The 21375-nt window shown below is 48.1% G+C and overlaps 1 protein-coding gene across 1 annotated transcript; it reads left to right on the top strand.

The window, feature by feature from the left end:
• The first annotated feature begins 1617 nt into the window (after nt 1-1617).
• On the top strand, nt 1618-14379 carry LOC142028344 (A-kinase anchor protein 1, mitochondrial-like). The gene is made up of 10 exons (XM_075022248.1): nt 1618-2989; nt 5046-5179; nt 6620-6746; nt 7292-7422; nt 9270-9447; nt 10137-10287; nt 10923-10990; nt 12369-12442; nt 13231-13296; nt 13438-14379. Exons 1-10 carry the CDS (start codon nt 2350-2352, stop codon nt 13495-13497), a joined length of 1629 nt encoding a protein of 542 aa, XP_074878349.1. The 5' UTR covers nt 1618-2349; the 3' UTR covers nt 13498-14379.
• Nucleotides 14380-21375: the final 6996 nt, after the last annotated feature.

Genomic DNA, 21375 nt, shown 5'->3' with positions numbered 1-21375 from the left:
AATTGTGTGGGACTATTGTTTGTACAGTTGGTGCAACTTAATAGGGAATCGGATAATAATAGGGCTGTCTGTTTAATCAGGAAAGCTTGCTCGGAATGGACTTATGTGAGCTACTTTAATTTGAGTTTGTGGTACGCCTGCGAGACAGCTTGTAGGGTGGTTCTGCATTAATTATAACAACTTAAGCAGACAGCAGACGAGCACTCGCAGTGGCTCACAATGTGCCATTGTGCTGGAGAGCATAAATGTGAACCTTTTGTCTTGGGAATGTACAGACTTCACCCTTTCCATTTACCAAGTTCCAAAAACCAAACATCCAAATTATTGCATAGGTTTGTTGGTTTTGGTTTTGGTTTTGGTTTTTTTTTTAAATTCCAAATCTCAGATGTTGCCGTTAACTGAAAGTTCATCCTCAGCAGTGAGCCCTGCTACCTGACTGTGTAAAGCCAGCTGGAAGTAACTTGGATTTAGAAGAAAGCAGCTATGAATGTCCAATTAACACACACTCAAGTTTTCTTTGTAGAACAACGTAAATACCTCTTTTGTGATATACTGGAGATATTACTGGATTTCTTAAGTCATGTCTGCAGCTGACCTTTGATTTGGGATTAAGCAAGAAATTTTCTAGTCCCTGTTTTTGCCAGTCATGTATTTACTTGCCTCGGTCGTTAGGACTCCGTGGTAAACAGTACAGAAGCAAGGCTGGCGTCTGAGCTAGCTTGGATAAAGTTGTGTATTTGCTCTTGTGGCATGGGAGGGTGTGGCTGGAGGAGGTGAGAAATCTGGAGAGAATATTAATTTTTCTGAGGCTTGGATGCTCGGTTTGAGCCTGAGGGAGGCATGTTTTTGTCCCTCGGCTAGAATGTAATCAGCTTGTCGTGAAAATCAAGGCCCTAAAGGAGAGTTGTATTTGGAAGCTGTGGTCAGGAGGCTTGCTCTGATAACAAGTTTTTTTCCGGTTGAGACAGACTAAGCATAGTTGACAGAATGACTTGATTGCCTTGTCTTGTCTCGGAAATATTATGCTTCTAAAGAGGAGCTAGATAATGCTCTTTTCCAGTGCGTGGTTCCCATTTCTAGGACTTTGCTATCTCCTGAAAACAATCTTTATTTTTGTTGCTCATTGGCAAAAACAGGCTCTTGAGGCCTGTTTGGAGAAAAATCTGTCATGTGTAAGCATCACCAGACATGTGATGTTTTGCTTTAATTCCTGCTCAGTGAAAATATAAACTGTAAGTGCTTTGCAGCAAGGCTGTTTTGGGGATGTGGGTAACTGTTTAGCTTTGTGTTCCAGCTGTAGACTTTCCTTAAGGAAAAGGAAAGGCATGTCAGCCCTGCCTCGGATAACCCAGGTGAGGCTTGTAAATGGAGGAGCATGACTGGGACATGAGTCTCGGCGGTGTGCAGGTGGGGAAGGGTGCACACACTTTCTAAGTCAGAGAGACAGCTTTCGACTCTGGAAAGTCAGAGAAGCAGCAGCTGTCAACATAGTAATGTAGAACAAACTTTGGAGCTGGGTTCCTAGGTAGTAGTGTCCCTATCCGGGCTGCTTTTGCTAGATAAATACTGCGGTTGTAAGGGCGCTATAGCAGATTTCCCATCTTCACTGCTGCAAAATCTTGTAGAGGCACTTCTGGTTATTGGGAGGCACTTGCTTGATCAGGCTGTAGCTGTTCTTTGTTTAGGAATTCCTACACTGTGTGTATAAAAGTAAATGGAGTAGCTGCGTGTTGCTGTTTAGCGTCTACTTAACTGCAGACTTCTGTCGTGTGCCCGCTCACCAGCCTCTCGCAGTTGCTGTGGATGAGAACATTTGCAAAGCACTTCACCTTCACTGAGCTATTATGTTTTAGAGAAGTGCGTGTTGTCAACCTATGAAACTCTCAGGAATGTGGTGCTGCCTTTCAAGCAGAGAAGTGGGGAGACCTGCAGCGTGTCAAGTCTGTGTCTCGGAGTGCTGGTGGTACCGCTGTGCTGTGAACCCAGCCTGATGCTGGAGAGACTTGCAGTGCCGGATGCTGTCCTTGTGTGTAGTACTGACCTGCGAAGGTGAGGCAGGAGAAAGAAGGTGAAATTGTTTTACATGTAAAGGTGGGATAAGGTGAAATTGGTGAGCGTAATGGTGAGAAATGTCCAGATATTCCTAGTCTTAGGTCAGGATCTTGTTCTGTGGTCTGTTGGTGGAGCAGAGATGTGAATTTAAGGAGTGGCTAGAAAACGAGTCTGTTCATGCTAATAGAAATACCTCAAGGCATTTATGAAACTTTAGCCTTGCTGTTACCTTTCCTGTGACTATTGTAACATGGCTTTTGTTTCTTCTTCTAGACATAATTGCTAAGGATCTGTAAAATGGCTTCACGTTTCCGCAATATTATCCCATATGCCATACCTGGAGTGCTGGCACTTGTTGGCTGCTGGTGGATCTATTCCCGTAGAAAAAAGCATGCAAGCTATCACGATAAACAAGCAATAGCCACTGAAGAAGAGCAGCAGGAAGAAGCGCCAGAGAATGATTCACCACCCAAAACAGAAGCATGTGTTCCTCGAAGACTGCCTCTCTCGTCAGAAGAGGAATGCCGAGAGAACGAAACCTCGACCTCCCTGCTCTCAGCAGGGTCGACGACGCCCTCTCTTCTGTCTCAAACTCACGAGAGGCTAGATCTCTCACAGGACCTTCCAGACCTGTCAGTAGTGACAACGCAGCCCAGCACCCTTGAGGACGACAGTGAAAAACTAGAAACGACAGGATCTCAAGATGAAAGCGGTGTCCCTGCTTGTGTTTCTCTCCCTCTGATCTCAAAGAGCACAGAGTGTCACGGCAGTGCTGCGCTGAGCCTTGTACAGGATTCAAGCTCTAGTGCAAACCAAGATCAGTGGCCATCAGCATCAGCGACACTGACACGAGAGTCTTTGGGAATCGTGGAGGATGGTCCAGGCTTGAATCATGAGCGTCGCAGGGCAGCAGAGGTGGATGGAGATCGCTCAGGAGGTAAGGGATTTGAAAATGCTCCCATGAAAATGTGGTGAACAAATATTTTATGTGCTGTAACCCTTCTGCTTCAGAACATGTTCAGATAAGTCCTCTTCATCTTTACCTTTGCCAGTAGATGAATATTTAGGCCTCGTGTGCAGGTGGGTATGCATTTGCTCTCAGAATTCCCGTCCCTGTAGGATCCCGTGTTAGCTGGGTGATCTTCAGGGTATACGACGAAAGGTTGAACAGACTGGTCTGCATTCAGCACAAAGCTTATTGTCTAAAGCGAAGCATGTGCTTGAGTAGCCCAGTGAAATGGGCTGTGTCTGGATGTAGGCCAGGCTGTTGAACACCTTGCTGGTTTGAGACCTGCTAATGCAAATGGTTTCTGCTTCAGTTCGGGCAGCCTCTAGTAAGGACTGGGTTCTTATCTGTGTTTGTGGGCTGCTGCCGAAAGGAGGCTGTAAGGCAGGTTTCTGAGGTGCTGTTGGATGAACCAGGGAAGTGCTCTGACGAGCTGTGATAAAATCAGTTGGTTGCAGACCAATTACCCTGAAGCCTTTTTGCTTGGAAGGGTAGGTGCATGCCAAGAAATCCCAACAGGGAGCAATGTTCGTGGAGTTCCCCCATCTGTCTCTGCGTTGCTTTTGCCTTCTAGATCCTGGATGATGTGTGCCTGGCAGAATACAAAGCTGTCTGAGCAAATGTTAACCCGTGTGACCTTGGGGATGGATGTTAAAATCCTTTATAGGACCCTGTGGCGCCAACAGCCCTTAATGACAGGATGTCTTTTGTAATTGCTACAAAGTAGTTGGAACGCTGCTTGTTGTGAGACATGGGGAGTGAGTTTGCCAACAATTAAGGATTAAACCCACAAAACATTTTCACTAGTGAGAGTAACCACAGGAGGAAAATGGTTTTGCCTTGTTGTGAATGCTGGTGCGATGAGAAGGTACAACGGTGTGTTGTGGAGCCTGGTGATGACAAGGGCTGAAAGCTCTGCAGGGAGACAGGTAGGGAGACGGCGTATAGCAGGTAAAGTTGATAATGTGGCTGTGTTGGATAAGAGGTCCTACAGCTGACCTTCGCACCCAGGCTGTGAGACTTAAATCCTCATCCTTGTCTAGCAAGTCTATTGCAAACAGCTGCACTGCTTGCCTTTGACTTTCGAGGCATCTGTGCTGTGTTACTTATTAAGATGTGGCAAATGTGAGGCAGCTGTTGGGCTTATTTTTCTCTTCGGTCTTGTACTGGGTGATCTGAATTCTTGCAAGCAAGTGAGGATCTTCATGTTTCTGCTTGTTAATCTGGAGGAAGGATCAGCCTTGTTCTTGTTCTTGATCTTGTTACACTGACTGTATCTGGGATCTGACCAGGAGGAAGCTGTTTGAGTTTGTCCCCTTCCCAAGTACGAATGTTCCTGGTATCGGCTGATGGTTTGGGAACAAAACGTAGCTCAGCTCTGGCACCTTGTTTCTTCAAGCATATGACAAATCTGGGCAAGAGACAATCCTCTACCACAGCTAGTAGTGGGCACAGCTGGTGCTCAGGTCACCGTGCAACCCTCGTTGGGGCAGGAATGTAATGTCAATGCAAAGAGCAGACGAATAGGTTGCACATCCCTCCCTGCATGCTGAACTCCCTGTGAAAAGCCCTGTTTAAACCATGTGGGGAAAATGCAAAATACCTTGCTGCAGCAGCAGCTCAGTGTTGGTGTTAGCATAGCTCTCGTTCAGCTGGTAACTTTTGACTTAAAGTGTCTTGTCTCTGCTGCTGCATAAGGTGTCACCATGTTTGAAGGACTCCTGCTGAACTCGGGCCTCCTTCTGTTGCATTCCCAGAGGTGTGCAGGTTTTTCTCCAGCAATAAAAGGAAACTTGTAGCAGGCCGCGTGTGATGGGACTTTACCCTTTCTGAAATACCAGAGAACCTGATACAGGATCATCCCAACTGAATGCATAGGAAGAGCTCAATGTCACCTCTCTATGAAATTATATATTTTCATGGCCTTGTGTCTGGTAGCTGGATTGTGTGGGTTGTCTGAATACTGACATGTCTGTATGTCTTGTAGGTTCGGATGTAAATAGCGTGGACTTTGTGGACAGTGGCTGTGCCATGAGGAAGACAGTGAGTCGGCAGAACTCTAAGCTAAGAGGAGAATCCAGCAAGTCCGGCGTCGTTATCTGGGAGATAGAGGTTCCAAAGGTAACCAGCCGTTGGCCTGCTCGCGCATCCTGCCTTGCCCTACATAGCCATCTTCTGGTTCTTCCAGCCTGGTACTGGCTCAGTGCCATCCCAGAGAGATCAACAACAAATCAACGAGGATTTAAGCATTTAGCTCCCGTTAGGACTCAACAGGAACAAAGAGCCAGTACACACCTGTAAACAAGAGGCATGTCAGGGTTATGCCCAGGGTAATGTTGGTTGCTGGACTCATTATTCCCCATTATCTTCCACCCCAATCTGTTAGTCCGATGCTCTGAAAGCATTCAGAAGGCTTTGAGGGTACACAGTTATTAAGGGCAGGTGATTTTTTTTTTTTTTTTTCCCCCTGCTATGTAGGAGGGTTATGTTTCAACTGCCTGTCCAAACCCTTCCTCACAAGCTGAATGCTCGTATGAGCTATTCTGTAGAGCTGCTGTGTCTCTGTCTTTATAGTGAGCTTTCTTTTGCGTTGAGAGAGAGACTGTGTTTTTAGGACTACGTTCATACCTTCTTCCCTGCTTTGTGTATGCAAAATCATCTGTGGCTGTCCTGCACAGCATCGCTCTTGCAGTTCTGCTGCTCAGCAGACCCGAATAATGACAGCCAGTAATGTGAGACAGCAGCTCCCGGCAGGATAAGCATGCTGCCTCGAGTGCTTGGATGCTGTGAGCCCAGGGAAGACGTGTAACGTGCATTTTAATGGATCAGTAAAACACAGGCTAAAGAAGCAGTTCTACAGCAGAAAAATATGTTTCAGTGTTTCATGAAGACAGGCTGTCACTTTTCTTGAAGTAGCCAACTCTACATTGTATAGGATTATCCATACTGACTTGGGCCCAACACTTCTGCTCTGGTACCTGGTCTCTGACAGTAGGTGGTGGCAGGTGCCAGTGAAAGAGTAGAAGTAATAGGGCATGCAAAGACATCTCTTCATCATCCCGCACAGCTGTCCTGGGACTCTGCAGTCTAATGGGCATGATAGCCTGGTTTACTCTCCCATGAATTTGTCTACTCCCTATCTAATCTAATTAGCTTGTTTAAAAATTGCTAAAACTTAGTATTTCATATTTGAATGAAAAAGGCATGTAGCATGCTTTTTTAAAATAAGAAATGGTAGGAGATTGGGAGAGGACGTGACTTCACTTGACTGTAGGAAGACAGTAGCTTTTACCAGGCCTGGTAAAAACCATCGTGTCTTTGTGTCATTCTACAAGATACGAAGACGGATCTATCAAAACAAGCTGTGCTTACTGATCTGTATCTACCTTGACTTGTCATAGACCTGCTGAACTCTGCGCTGGTCCAGCATTCCCTTATACTTATTCTGCCTGGCCCTGTGCTACAGGAACTGGGAATGTGGGTGAAATAAGCCACAGAGAACGGTGTTGTTTGATCTATGTTTCTCTTCCTGACTGTTGCTTTCTTGTTACTTTCATAAAGGAATTAGTTGGCCGCTTGATCGGCAAACAAGGAAAATTTATGAGCTTCTTGAGGCAATCGTCTGGTGCCAAAATTTATGTCTCAACACTACCTTATTTCCGTGACTCCCAAGTCTGTCACATTGAAGGTAAGCGGAATGTCTCTTTATTCATGGTCTAATATGTAGCTTGGGGGCCTTAATTAGATGGGCAAGGAATTTAAACAGATTTAGTGGCTTTGTGAGCCTAGTGCTTTACAAAACTTTTCTAATCGGTGCTGTTACAGTAGAGGTGTATGCCAAGTTGCCTGTGCCTTGGCATTTGAACCCTCTTATTCTAGAGGTGAGAATGCATTTTAACATCTTCGGCTGCTGTAGTTTAACCAACACGTTTTGAAGGATCCCTTCAGGCTTGAAGGAGGAGCTATGGGATGTGTATCAGCAAGTGCGGTCTTGACTGTGAAGGATGTTAGATTAATTGTGGCTGAAAAATATCTGCCAGTGAATTGGGTTCATACTGGAGGCTAACGCTGTTGAAACTGGGGCCTGAGTTGCTCATGTTGGTCTGATATCAGGTTACATGGCCAATCTATTAAAAATTAAATCGTTGATGTAGCGCAGAAGGCACTTCACGGGGTGGGGGTGTCCTCAGCATATCTGTACTACAGACTTTCTGTGGGATTTTTGTCTTCCAGGCTCTTCGCAACAAGTCAAAAAAGTACTGAGCCTGATTGGCAAGAAGTTCAAAGAGCTGTGTCTCACCAACATCTACGCTCTACCTCCACCAACACCACTGACGCTTCATTCCCTCCTTATGACTGCCTGGGTAAGTCCCAGCTTGCTGGCTATGCTGATGTCAGGGTGGAAGGCTGTTGTTGGTCGCTGCTGTCATAGTATGCTACGTCAACGTGGCTGGTTCACAGATGCCCTCAAAAACAGTTGGATTTTGTGTGGCTCTCTGCTGTCCAGCTTATGTAACTGTTACAGATCAGATTTGCCTACCTGCTCTTCCACTGCAGTTTCCATTCTGCCTGAGCTGAGAAATGTAGAATCATAGAATCATTTAGGTTGGAAAAGACCTTTAAGATCATCAAGTCCAACCATTAACCTAACACTGCCAAGTCCACCACTAAACCATGTCCCTAAGCAGCACGTCTACACGTCTTTTAAATACCCCCAGGGATGGTGACTCAACCACTTTCCTGGGCAGCCTGTTCCAATGCTTGACAACCCTTTCAGTGGAGAAATTTTTCCTAATATCCAATCTAAACCTCCCGTGGCACAACTTGGGGCTGTTTCCTCTCATCCTGTCACTTCTTACTTGGGAAAAGAGACCAAGACCCACCTCGGTACAACCTCCTTTGAGGTAGCTGTAGAGAGTGATAAGGTCTCCCCTCAGCCTCCTTTTCTCCAGACTGAAGAACCCCAGTTCCCTCAGCTGCTCCTCATAGGACTTGTGCTCCAGACCCTTCACCAGCTTCGTTGCCCTTCTCTGGACACGCTCCAGCACCTCAGCGTCTTTCTTCTAGTGAGGGGCCCAAAACTGAACACAGTATTCGAGGTGCAGCCTCACCAGTGCTGATCCCTGGGTGGGCGATCCCTGCCCTGCTCCTGCTGGCCACACTATTTCTGATACAGGCCAGGATGCCGTTGGCCACCTTGGCCACCTGGGCACACTGCTGGCTCATATTCAGCCGGCTGTTGACCAACACCCCCGGGTCCTTTTCCACCAGGCAGTTTTCCAGCCACTCTTCCCCAGGCCTGTAGCGCCGCGTGGGGTTGTTGTGACCCAGGTGCAGGACCCGGCACTTGGCCTTGTTGAATTGCATACAACTGGCCTCAGGTCATCCATCCAGCCTGTCCAGATCCCTCTGGAGACCCTTCCTACCCTCGAGCAGATCAACACTCCTGCCCAACTTGGTGTCATCCACAAACTTACTGAGGGTGCACTCGATCCCCTTGTCCAGATCATTGATAAAGATATTAAAGAGAACTGGCCCCAAAACTGAGCTCTGGGGACCACCACTTGTGACTGGCTGCCAACTGGATTTAACTCCATTCACCACCACTCTTTGGGCCTGGCCATCTAGCCAGTTTTTTACCTAGTAAGAGTACACCCATGCAAGCCATGAGCAGCCAGTTTCTCCAGGAGAATGCTGTGGGAAATGCTGTCAAAGGCTTTACTAAAGTCTAGGTAGACAACATCCACAGCCTTTCTCTCATCTACTAAGTGGGTCACCTTGCTACAGAGGGAGATCAGGTTAGTCAAGCAAGACCTGCGTTTCATAAACCCACGCTGATGGGCCTGATCACCTGGTTGTCTTGTACCTGCTGTGTGATGGCACTCAAGATGATCTGCTCTGTAACCTTCCCTGGCACCGAGGTCAGACCGACAGGCCTGTAGTTCCCCGGATCCCTTGGGTAAATAAGTCTTCCGACTGCTTCATGCCGATAGTCTTTTTGTATGCAAGGCGGGCCCCGCCTCAAGTCTGATTTCTGTTAGAGCAGCAGGGAGTAACAGTGAGTAGCTTTTGGAAGTGAAATACCGGAGTGCCAGGGCTTTTCCACCCATGGCTGTAAGCCTCAGGAGTTGCTGGTGGAACATGGAGTTGCTGTGAATGAAGCTTGTGTTGCAGTGAACGCTAATGAGAATTTCTTTTCTCCACATGACAGCTCTTCCTCCCAGACGGAGTCTCTGTAGAGGTCGTCGTGGCAAACCAAGTCGATGCAGGGCACATGTTTCTACAGCAGCATACGCACCCCACTTTCCATGGTCTGCGTAGCCTCGACCAGCAGATGTACGCCTGCTATTCTCAACTGGAAATTCCAACCCTGCCAACTCCAGTAGAAGGCATGTAATGTGATTGCTCACAAATTGTTCAGCTGAGAAACTTCTAGGGTCACACGAAAGCCTGATGCCACTGAGTTAGGCTTGGGAAGTTTCCCAGTGGATGAGAATGTGATAGTTCACTTGTCATTTCATATTTTTTTAAGCCGCTGGCAGACTACAGATGCTGCTCTACTCTTCCTTACCCCACTCATCCCTGGAGTACCTCCCCAGCCACTTAGTTGCATGTTGAAATTCAGAATGAGATAAAGTCCATCTCAGGCTATTTCTAATCAACTTGGCATCTGGTGTATTTTTGCTGACAAAGTATGGAACTACTCCCAAATCTTCATAGTGTCACAGTCTGCACGTGGTGTAAAGTGGAGGGTGCATCACATGGAAGGGGGTTACTAGCGCTAACTTTCCTTTTTGGGGACAGACCTCACTGTTAGTGACCGAAGGCTGGAAGGGAACTGTACACCTGGGTAGAACAGCATGGAAGTGGCAGACAGAGACTTGAGAGTAAAACCCACTTCTCCTGCGTCCCAGCTGCAGGCCTTGTCTGGTGGGGGTGTGGGTGGTGGTGAAAGAAGATGTTGGCAGCGTAAGAAATGCTGTTGATTCTCAGTAGATAAGTACTGATGCCTGAAGTGCTAATTTCTGGAAATCCACTTACGCTGAGCCTTTCTCCTCTGTACTCCTGTGTTTTGCAGTTGGCATTATCTGCGCGGCTCCAGGCCTGGATGGGGCATGGTTCCGGGCTCAAGTTATTAGCTACTTCGAAGAGACCGGTGAAGTGGAGCTCAGATACGTGGACTATGGAGGATACGACAAAGTGAAGATTGACACACTCAGACAAATCAGGTCTTTAGCTCCTCTTCTGTGGCCTAAGGCAATATCTGGCTTGAATCTTCATATACCGTTTGAATTGCTTATAGGTTTTTCCACAGCTGAAGCGGAAAACGGTGGAAAGGTTTGGCTCAGCAGCAGCTGTGAATTCCTTGGGAGCACAGCAAGCTCTTGCAAGGCTTTTTCGAAGGGGAGGGGAGAGGAAATTGCAACTTCTGCCACTTCAGCGTGGAAGCTGAGTGAAAGGATGCCTTCAGGAGGCCCTAAATTGTAGTTAATTGATGAGCTAGAAAGAAGATTCAGATTCTCTGTGCCCCAGCCCCATTGGCTGGGAGAGCTGTATTGGATGGGGGTTTTCTTAGACAAGCCCATTAAATACTTGATTGTGCCCCAGAGGTGGGAGAAAAGCAGTACAGCTTCCATTATGGAGGTGGTTTTTGCTTGGAGCCCAATCCAACTTGGCGTGCTAATCAGACTATTTATTGCTGTTGCTTAGATTGCTGGGAGAACAATCTGATTTTTTTTTTTTTACTGTCATCAATTTCAAACTGAATTCCTGTAAGGTGACATTGATTAATCAATTGCTCTAAAAGAATACAGGAGAAACTTAAAGCCGTGTTCTTACTCTGATTGATTCTCTTTTCTTTAAGGTCTGATTTTTTATCACTACCTTTCCAAGGAGCAGAAGTTTTACTAGACAACGTGGTGCCACTCCCAGGTAATGGAGCTCTCAAGACATACCGTTGGTGCTCCTCCTGCAGGTTTAAATGGATACCAACTGTGTACAAGCGATGATTCTGTCTAAACCTTTTCCCTCCTATTGCAAGCGCAGCCTCTGATGTGACTAGAGCAAGATTGGAAAAATTGTATTTTATTCTTCTAAATGTGCTAGCATGGCATAACCTGTCAGGCTCCAGGGGAAAGATGATAAATGTTCAGGCTTTTTCCTGGATGGAGGAGAGAATGAATTACTCTCCTAAACAGCAAGTTGGCAGGACTGGCAGGGTACAGGTGAAGCAGCTGTAACTACTCTGCCTTCTTCTGTCATAGAGTAGCTGTAAACGCAAACTTAGTTTTTAATCTGCTAGATGAATATCTGACATTTTCCTACTAAAATGACTGATGTGTATAATTCTGTGTTCAAAAGACTACCCTCCAAGCACTGGAAGAATGTCAGTCACTACCTAGAAATGCTTTGGTTTGCCCCCCCCCCCCCCCTTTTTTTTTTTCCTTTTTTCTAGTGGTGTTAGAGATGCGTGCTCTAACCAGGAGGTACAGGAGGCTCTGCCAAGACTGTAGATGGATGGCGAGGTTTAAGCTGCTTCTTGCAGAAGTCAGTGTTTTCCATGTTCCCTGAGGTAATCGACCTCCTTCGGGATTTGTAAGGAGTTCACTTGCTGCTGGAGGCGGTCTCAGGGTGGGGAGCACAAAGGAGAAACTTCATTTTGCAGTGATTTGGTAGGAAATAAGCAACTTTCCTCCAAAATGAAAATACTTCTGAAATGTCTGGTCTGCAGTGTAGATTGTAACTGTATTGCCTGGGACACAAGAGTTTCCTGCTGCATTACAGGTGTGGAGTTAGCAACAGTGCCCACGTAAGCTGTGCAGGCTGAGAGACCTGAGCTGCCAAGAGTGCATTTGGCACTGTTCAGGTGCCAGCCGGCCTGTGATACAAATGCTTCGGAGTTCCCGTTCACAGTATTGCACTCTGTGCAGGGTCAGTAATGTCCTGAGGCCCCTGAGCTTAGTTTATTAAGGATCAAAATACTAATGGCAGCTCAAACGTACTGCAGAAGTAGACTTTTCTGTCTTTAAAGCCTCCTAATTCATCAGCCACTTATGTTCACATTAACTGAGCTAGTGGCTTTAGAAAGCACTTCATCCTTTCCCTTCAGCAACACAGCAGGCACAATACTTGTGTGATCTCCAGCTTAATAGACTGGTTTCAGCAAATGCGTACAGCAACAGTAGGTGAGGATTCTCTGGCCTAACTTATGTAGGAGGTCAGGCAAGATTAGCTTAATAGTCCCTTCTGGCCTTTAAAGCCTGTGAAGAATATATCTCATTTGTTTTCTCCTGCTCTTTTCTTTCCCAAGACGAGGATCACTTTTCACCTGAAGCCGACGCCGCTGTTAGTGAGATGACCAAAGGCGCAGTCCTAGTGGCACAGGTACACGAGAGCTGCCTGGAAGTCTGGTTGCCAATTTGACTGCTGCTGTTGTCCTCTCTGCCCCCTCGCATACCGTGCGTGTTAAAATCGAAAACAAAGCCACAGCCTGTAAGCCTGGCTGCTGGGCAGGATTCTCGTCGAGCAATCTCGGGCGCCGAAAACTTCCTTGTGTGGCACCAGGACCACTCAGGACTGCCTGGCTGGGAAGGGATGAGTATTCCCTCTTGTTACTGATGCGGGCAGAGAGGAAGGGCACCTGGATGGATTTACAGAGCACAAAGTGGCCTGTTGTCCAGCGGATCAAATATTCACCTGGGTCTGCGCTGCTTTGCCAGTCTCAACAGTCTTTGCAAGACTGACATCCAGGACTTGGCCTCTGGCTGGCCGGAGGGAGAAGTAAGGGCATCCCAAAGGCTTCTGCATGCAGTGCCTGGTCTCAGCGAAGAGGCACTTGCCTCTTCCGAAGTGCCTCTGACAGTGGCTGTAGCTGTCCACGTAAGGCAGTTGGGACGAGTGGGAAGCCGATAGCGCTTGTGACGCTCAATCTCGCAGCTTCCTTGGGTTTTAGTGCAGTGCTCAAATGCATCACTAATTCTAGCAAGGGCACGGATTTGAGCGACCAGAGCGCACTTGCCAGCAGGGTGTCCCAGCTGCCTGGTGGCAGGAGCTACATTTCCACGAGCCTACGCTGAGTCTGAGGATCTGATATGCAGTGAATGATGCTAGCCTTGCACCCTGCACGGCTCAGACCAGAATTGCTGCACGCTAATGTTCTTCTGTGTTTCCAGGTCACAAATTATGACAGCGCAACAGGTCTGCCACTGATACAGCTGTGGAACTTGACGGGAGATGAGGTGGGTATGTTAACATGCCTATTTTTTCAACACTGATAAGGTATATGATTATGCAGACTTTTTATTGCTGGTTAGGAACTTGCTGATGCTTCTTGCTAGTAGTTTGTTCACCTTTCTACTTTTTTTTTTACCTCCTTTTAGGTGGTGTCGGTAAACAGAAGTCTGGTGGAAAGAGGGTTTGCTCAGTGGCTTAACTACTAGCGACGTCCTAGATGCCTCGACAACGCTTTCTACAGAGAAAAATAAAAGAAGAAATCTTGTTTTGCGCTGTTACAATTTGGTTTGGCAACCTTTCATAAGACAACCTGTTTACACCTATGTGTGGATTTTTGTGGTCCATTGAAACTCATCCTGCTCAACTGTTACCATTTCACTAGAAACATGTACCTCATCTGGGTGAAAGCTGGGGTGTTAAAAGCCATAATGACAGATACTGTAGCTTTAAAGCAAAAAATCCTCCCCGGCCTCTACTTAAAAGTTGAATGGAAAAAACCTTAATACCTGGGGGCTTGCTTGAAGCTAGCAAATGCCCCGAAATGTTAACTGTGGTTGCATTTTTGTTCAAGATGTATAAAGCCCCGTGAACTTAGCGTCTGCTTTTCTTAAAAGCTACAACGGTTGTCCTTTTTTTAACAGGCTCTGCCTATGAAATTAATGAATGTTATTAAGGAATTTAATGTTTAGTTACGGATTTTTCTATATTGTGCCACTAACCTGCACAAATAACATTCATCTTGTGTCTTCCTTATGCCAGGAGGTAGATGAATTGCATTCGTTGCACTTACTGTGGCACATGTCTCACTGCAGTCATGGTTTTTAGGCTTGATACGCTTAAGGAAGAAAGCTTTTCTGTGCAGATGCTTGAAGTGCAGGGTATGTTACCACTACAATTTTTGCTCTGAAATGTCATGTATTTAAAGAAAAGAACTGATTGCCAAGCCCAATTGTAGTTTATATTTTTCTAGCTGTGCAAGTCTGTAAACATATATATAAAAAACCATTGTAATATTTTGTACAAGAAAAACACTGGAAACAAAGGGAACTTTACAGAAACTTTTTCACACCAAAATGTCCTATGTAGGTAGAACTGGTTTGGAGTGCATTAGGGTAGCCAACATACTTGGAGCATCTGAATGTTGGGAGTGTTTCAGCTCTGCTGTATACAGGATTAGTATTCCCTTAGATTGCTGTCTGGCTTGAATTGTGATCACTGCATTCTTTGCTATGTTGCTGTACAGATCTGTTTAAAAAAAAAAAAGTAACAGCTTGGCATTAATATTGCAGTGGTGTTCTCAATTTTTTTGTGTTCCTTTTTAGATTTCTATTACATATTTAAAATTTTGCTCAAGTAATTTAAGCCAACTTAATACTCTTAAACACACGCCCTCTAATGTATATCATTTTAGATATGTATTGAGCTGGGATTTATTGCTGGCAGAGAAGATACTTGCCAGGAAAATGTTGATGTAGTCAGTCCTCAGAAGTTTTTTCTGGTGGGTTCAGGGATGTCCTTACATCCTTTGAGCTAATGTGTTGGTGCATCACATTTGGATAGTTGCCTACAAAAGCATTTGGTCCGATCCCTTCTGATATGGTATGGTTATATCTTTTTTTTTTTGAGTTCTCTACTATTCGGTGCTTATGATTTAATGTTCATGTTTGCAATAACATCCAATGAAACCTAAATTTGGTAACTCAGTTGAGTCTATGAAACATATATCCTTTTGGAATGTTTCTTTCCCTTTCAATTAAAGCTCGAATTTTAAGCCATCTTAATCAAACTGTGATGACTGAGAGCCTTCATTTCCTGACCTCTTGCGATGTAGGGTTGGGAAGGGAGCTCCATGGGCTAAACAGGTCCGATAAGATCCTGATGGCTTTTCAACAGATGTAGAAAGGTCAAGCTTCAAATCTCCTGGGTTTCCTTTTACTTCCAGCTGAAAACTGGGTTTATTTTTATGATGAATTACTTATTAGAAAGCCTTAGTCTGAGCACCGGTACTCAAGGCTGTTGAAACTGTTATATATTTGTGGAATTCATTTACTCTAGACTGGGGTTGTCCCTTTTGCCACACTTGTGTGTTGAAAAGTGAAACTTGGGAGTCTGTTGTGCGGGCTATAAAATCCCCTCTTTAAAATGTTGACCGGTTTCTTGTCCAAGCCAAGCAGTGCAATTTGGTGTCCTAGTGAACAGTTTGTCCTCACCCTGGTGTTGGAGCACCTTGCAACTGGGAAAGTCTACTCTTGCAGTAGAATGTATTCCACTGTGTGGAAAAGAAGCAAAGGCCTGGGCTGGACCGACTATGCTTGGGCTGCACAGAGCAAAGTGTGTTAAACTCAAAAGTACTGCTTTGGTGGTCTGTAGATGTGTACACATGCGCACACAGTTGTTCAGAGTTCCACATACTGGTCTTCCAGATCTCAAGGATTAAAACAAATCCGTTGGGTTCACTGCAGAGTATACGTACAACCCATAGATGCTCTGGCTACAACTTGGTGCTGCTTAGGCAAGTGATATGTGAAGAATAAAACATCGGGGGTTTTGGTGGGGGAGTAGTGGGTCTGGACGTTAGCGCAGTTCGAGAATGTCCATCCTTACTGCTTCTCACCCCAGGAAGAAGGTTTCACTTCACAGGGTTTCTCAGTCCTTGCTAGGCTCCAGTATCCGCTGAGGGATGCCTTTCACCCTCAGGCGTGATCTCCCAGGTAGAAATTTGGTAGCTGGCTTCTTGCACTGTGGGTGGTTAACGTTACTGATAGCCTGAGCACCTGAGTGGGGTGTGTGTGTGGCATGCTGAGCTCTCTGCCACGGTTGCAGGCAGCCTGTCTGGATTTGCTGTTTCAAATTGCCTGCCAGTCGTCTTTCCTCGGACAGAGTTTCTGGCCGAGGGGAGGAAAAAAGCTGCCATGTATCTGTGAAGGAGGTTGTCTGTCCTTCAGCTCTGTAACTTGGGTTCAGCAGCTCCAACAGTGCCTTACTGAGTACCTTCCCTGCTAGGTGAGGTCTCCCCCAATTAAACCAGTTCTCTTGGGCAGGAGCCAACCTCCTGAGGAGGGTTTGCGTTTCAGCCTTAGGGCGGTGTGACCTTGTAGCTCTCTCCTGCCAGTGCCTGGCGTGGTGGACAGGCTGGAGATGAAAGGTCAAGAGAAAATGAAGAGCCCTGCGCTCCGGTGTCAGTCTGATGCAGGTGCAGTGCCCAGAGGAGTTCGCTTGCATGTCTTCTGAATTTGTCTCCCCAGCTTTTTCTTTACTGAGGGAAGCTTTGTCCCCTGGGGCTAGATTCATGCTGGGCCGGAGAACTACAAACTGTCAGTGGTTGTGTGAGGAGGAGAGAACTGTTGCAGCTTTCTCTAGCTGCGACCTGGCCAGAACATGGGAGTATAAAATAATAAAAGCGTGGAAGTGGCTGGGCTGGGGCTTCGCTGGGGTGAGCCGCTTGCAGGGAAGGTGCAGCTCTGCACGGGGTGGGTAACGCCGCAGCCCCCTCCCTCCTGGGAAGATGCTGGTCCCTCACGAGCATGGTACTGTGCAGGTACTGTCTTATCCTTCTCCACCTCACACCAGTGCTCTTCTGACTCATTGTGAACAGACTTTTTTTCTGCTCTGAAGCCTGTCCCGATGCTGGAGTCTCGCTGAACAGGTGAAATGGAGCTGTTGTCATCCCGGTGGGATGTAGGAGCAGGGTGGCTGCAGTCCAGGAGGCTTGCTTACTGAATGTCAAAGTAGAAGAGGAAGAACAAAATTCAGAACGACAGTCCTGAGGTGGTAGCACCATCCCAAGGGAATGCAGATGCTGCAGTTTTAGGGTTTGGAAGCAAATGGGTCTCCCTCAGCTGTATTCCCATATCCCAGAGAGCTTTCCAAGATACAGTCCATAGTCATCAGATTCAAACAAACGCATGTTAGTTTGGAAGTGGTGGGGTTTTTTTCCTCAAGAGCTTAGAGCAGCCCTGGACTATTTAGTCTGCGCGCATGGGGGTGAATGTGTTACTTTATATTGTTCACGACAAAGTTTAACTCATCTCGAAGCTGGTGTTTTCCCTCGCTTTGAGGGGTGTGTCGAAGTCAGGAATCGGCAGTAACTGCTGGCAGCTGGTGTGGGGAGCGCTCCTGTTGTCTGCTCTGTGTCCCTCGCTTTCCTCTGGCTCTGCAGCATGGAAAAACATCCTGTTCCCTATTTGTGTTGTAAGCTGCCTATTTTTTTTTTAAGCTGTAGCAAATAGAACATTGTAGGGTAAGATTAACCAAAATAAGGAGGTGTTGGCAAGTAACAAATAGGCAACCCTTCTTTCTTTAAAATCAAAAGTCTCAGCCTGAACTGATGCATTAATAGCTTCAGGTGTGTGGGGGTTTTTTGTTTGGGTTTTGTTTTTTTGTTTTGGGGTTTTGGTTTTGTTGTTTTTTTCATTATGGACAAGGGTGAATGGCATTGCTGAGGTGGGGGAGTTGGATATGGACTGCTTGGAAAAGAGCAGGGGGAAAAGTACAGGTCAGAAAAGGAACAGGGGAGGTTGAAACAAGGTAGCTGTATTTGCATCTTCCTTTCCGAGATGCAGTGGTGGTGCTTTGTGCCCCATCAGACCTCAGGAACGTAGCTGGGGTGGGCTTTGAAGGGGTCACACTGCTTGTAATATCAGCCACGTCCCCAAAGCAGCTCTATAATTCTTGCCCGCAAACCTGAGATTGAGCATACGTGCATCTGAGCTAAGCCGTCCCGTGGGGTTAGTTTGACTGAAGCCATTCAAAGGGGTTTTCCCCTTTGAAAAGTGGTAATTTTATTACGGGTAAAATGAATGAGGTCTCTGGAGATGCCTAATTTATAACTTCCGCAGGGAAAGCTTCCCGCCGGCCGCGAGGCACGCTCCGGCATTCCCCCGCCGAGCAGCCCCTGGAAGCCCAGACCTCCCCTCTTCGGGCTCTTTCCGAGGATGAGGGGTGCTTCCTACGAGCCTTCCTCGCTTCCCAGCCTCTGCCCCCTCATCGTCCTGCCCTGGGCAGCCCAGCAGGAGCTTCTCCCCGGGGCAAGCGGCACCTTCCTGGCAGACCCTCTCGAGCAGCGGGGCCAGTCCTTAGGCAAAGCCCGGAGATGATTTTCCTTCGGCACGTGGACTCAAAGGCTCCTTAGTGAGGGAGGAGGGGAGGAGCAAAGAGAGTGTTTTTGGAGCAGATGGAGAATAATGGTGCCCCTGTCCGATACTGGCACTTGGAGCACCGGCACGAGGAGCGGTTCGGCCCCTTCCCTCTCACGGCCACATATGCAGCCTGCTCGCCGCGCGGCAGGGAACCTGGCGCTGCAGTTCCATCGTGGAAACTTCATTGGCAGTGGGTTTTCCCGAAAAAAAACAAACAAAAAGAATCCAATGGAAACTTTATTTTTACTTCCCTTCTACTGTGTGACACAAATCTATCGGGTCCTGTCTCGGTGCTGTCCCTAGGAAGCCCGTGTGTCGGAGGCTGCTGAGCTAGAATTAAAGAACATGTGTCTTGCATTTAGTTTATTGCCTCGGGGCTGTGTTTTGGCTCCAGTCACCTCTGTTTCCTCTCCTCTTCCTTCCCTACCCCCTTCAAAAGAAAAACCAGCCACAATGCAAAGCAAGAGGAAAAAATTCCGGCTGCACTGGGCAACAGCGGGGATGATGGCAGCCGCGGTGAGTGTCAGGGCTTGGGCTTTTTGCCAGGGGAAACGTGAACGGTTCTTGTAGGACAGACGTGCTGGGGCTCTGCTATGTGAGACCGGTCACCGCAGCGATCAGACTGGAGGTCTGCCTGGCCCATACCCACTCTGGCAGTCCAGGTAATTTGGGCAAAAGGTACAAAAGAGGGATCTCCTACAGAGCGGTTTTGCCCCGACACGCTCCCGGTTTCCATCTGTGAGCAGTGCAGGGACTTCTGAGCCAAATGCTGCACGCAGTGTTGCGCTTAATAGACACATATAAACTACCTCTGGTGAATTTGTGTAATGGTGTTTTGAGTCCATTTGTCCTTCTGACCTTCACGACATCCTGTGGCAATATGTCCCACGACTTAATTACGTGTGGGCGAAAAACGTGCTTCCTGTTGCTTTCTAAATTGCCTGAAAGCATCCCTGGCTAATCCATCGTCCTGATACCACGGAAAGGTGAGTAATTCAGAAAGAGATAGCCAGAATGATGGTTTTGGATGAATGAAGGGGACTGGAGGGGAACCCAGCTGAGCCTCTGGTTGTAATTAAGCTGGGAGAAAAAGAAGTTAAATTTCTAGTGGATACAGGAGCAACATTTTTGGTGTTAAATACTTGTAAAGGAGAAATTGGAACAAAACCAGCAAACATAGTAAGAGCCACAGGGAGGGAAGAAAACAGACCATTCCTGCAGCCCCTGGGTTTGAAATTTGGAAATAAAATAATTACACATGAATTCTTGTATGTACCAGAATGCCCGATACCCTTGTTAGGAAGGGATTTGTTATCCAAATTAAATGCACAAATTGTTTTTGAGGATGGAGAACTCTTTTTTAAAAAAATACCTGAGTCAAAACCGGGAGAAATCCTGATGATACAAGAAAAGGTGGAGGAGCAGGAAATTCCACCAGAGGTGGATGCTGCAGTGATCCCTACAGTATGGGAAACAAATATTCTTGGTAAATCAAAATTAGCAGCACCTGTGAAAATAGATTTAAAAGAAGGTAAAAAAGAAGGCAGCGATTGCCCCGGTGGCAAGGACACCGACGCGAAGGGACCAAGCCGGTGGCAAGGACACCAACGCAAAGGGACCGAGCCGGTGGCAAGGACACCGACGCAAAGGGACCGAGCCGGTGGCAAGGACACCGACGCAAAGGGACCGAGCCGGTGGCAAGGACACCGACGTGAAGGGACCGAGTCAGTTCCATGGACACCGACGCAAAGGGACCGAGCCGGTGGCAAGGACACCGATGCGAAGGGACCGAGCCGGTGGCAAGGACACCGACGCAAAGGGACCGAGCCGGTTCCATGGACACCGACGCAAAGGGACCGAGCCGGTGGCAAGGACACCGATGCAAAGGGACCGAGTCAGTTCCATGGACACCGACGCAAAGGGACCGAGCCGGTTCTCGTGGCTCCGGCGCTCTGCAGAGGCGCCGAGGGCCAGCCAGGACTCCGGCCGCGCCAGCCCTCGGCTGCACCCACGGCAGACTTTGCCTCGGGCTCGGCGCTGCTGGCCAGCCTGTCCCCGCCGCCCCTGGGCTAGCCCCGCTCTCGGGGCGGCACGTCCCACGCGCGAAGCGGTGCCTGGGCTTGCCCTGGGAGCGGCACGATACAATTATGCATGCAGTACACCAGCGTTCTCCGGCTGCTGCGGCTCCCGTCTGCGCGATGGACGGAGGCGGCGGTTTCCCTGGCGGCTCTCCGCTGGTCTCGGCCCATGGGCCGTGACCCCTCGGGCTCCGTTTGGGAGAAGGGGTGGGTGCCGCAGAGGGGAGGACGGCGGGGCTGGGTGGGCTCTGGGCAGCACCGCCCGGGGCTGTCCCTGGCGGGGGTCTTCCCGGCCGGGCCCCCGGGATGGCTGAGGAGGCCGGTGCCCGCTTTTCCAGGGAGGAGCTGGCCGGGAGCGTGAGGAAGGGCAGCTGCCCGGCTTTGCGCTCCCCAGGGGCCCTCGGGGTTCCCAAGGGGCCGGGCCGGGCTTTCCCCCCTGCCCCCCCGGTTTTGTCCAGCTTTGCGCTCTGGCTTCACGCGGCGCTCCGGCGTCGATCGGATAAGCCTTGTTTCCCGCCGCGCAAGGGTGACGCTGGCTTCCCTCTTACGGATGAACAGGAATCTTTCCTGGAGCTGAGAGCAGAAACTCCGTGGGCTTTGGCACTCGGATTTTCCTAGCTTGCTGCCGCCAGCGTCCGAGGGGACTCCAGATTTCGTGGAGCACCGTCGGGACGTTAGTCTCGGGGAGAGGCTTCGTTCCTGTTTCTGGACAAAGATGGTGGCGGCGGGGGAGTGAGCGAGCAGCCTTGTGGTGCTTGGTCGCCGGCTGGGCTGAAACCACAACAGTCCTTTTTGGTGCCCAACGTGGGGCACGAAGGGTTGAGATAACGACAGATCTGGCCGGAGCGTGTTAAAACGAATTTGTTGT

The sequence above is a fragment of the Buteo buteo genome, unplaced genomic scaffold (genome assembly GCF_964188355.1).
Source record: "Buteo buteo unplaced genomic scaffold, bButBut1.hap1.1 HAP1_SCAFFOLD_270, whole genome shotgun sequence".
In the NCBI taxonomy this organism is placed as follows: Eukaryota; Metazoa; Chordata; class Aves; order Accipitriformes; family Accipitridae; genus Buteo; species Buteo buteo.
Note: the sequence above shows the minus strand (reverse complement) of the source record. Positions and strands in the feature narration are given on the sequence as shown.

Coding starts and splice junctions, on each gene's coding strand:
- LOC142028344 (XM_075022248.1), top strand. CDS start 2,350: ATGGCTTCACGTTTCCGCAATATTATCCCATATGCCATACCTGGAGTG. Junction 7,423..9,269: donor CCCTCCTTATGACTGCCTGG/GTAAGTCCCAGC, acceptor TCCACATGACAG/CTCTTCCTCCCAGACGGAGT. Junction 9,448..10,136: donor CCTGCCAACTCCAGTAGAAG/GCATGTAATGTG, acceptor TGTGTTTTGCAG/TTGGCATTATCTGCGCGGCT.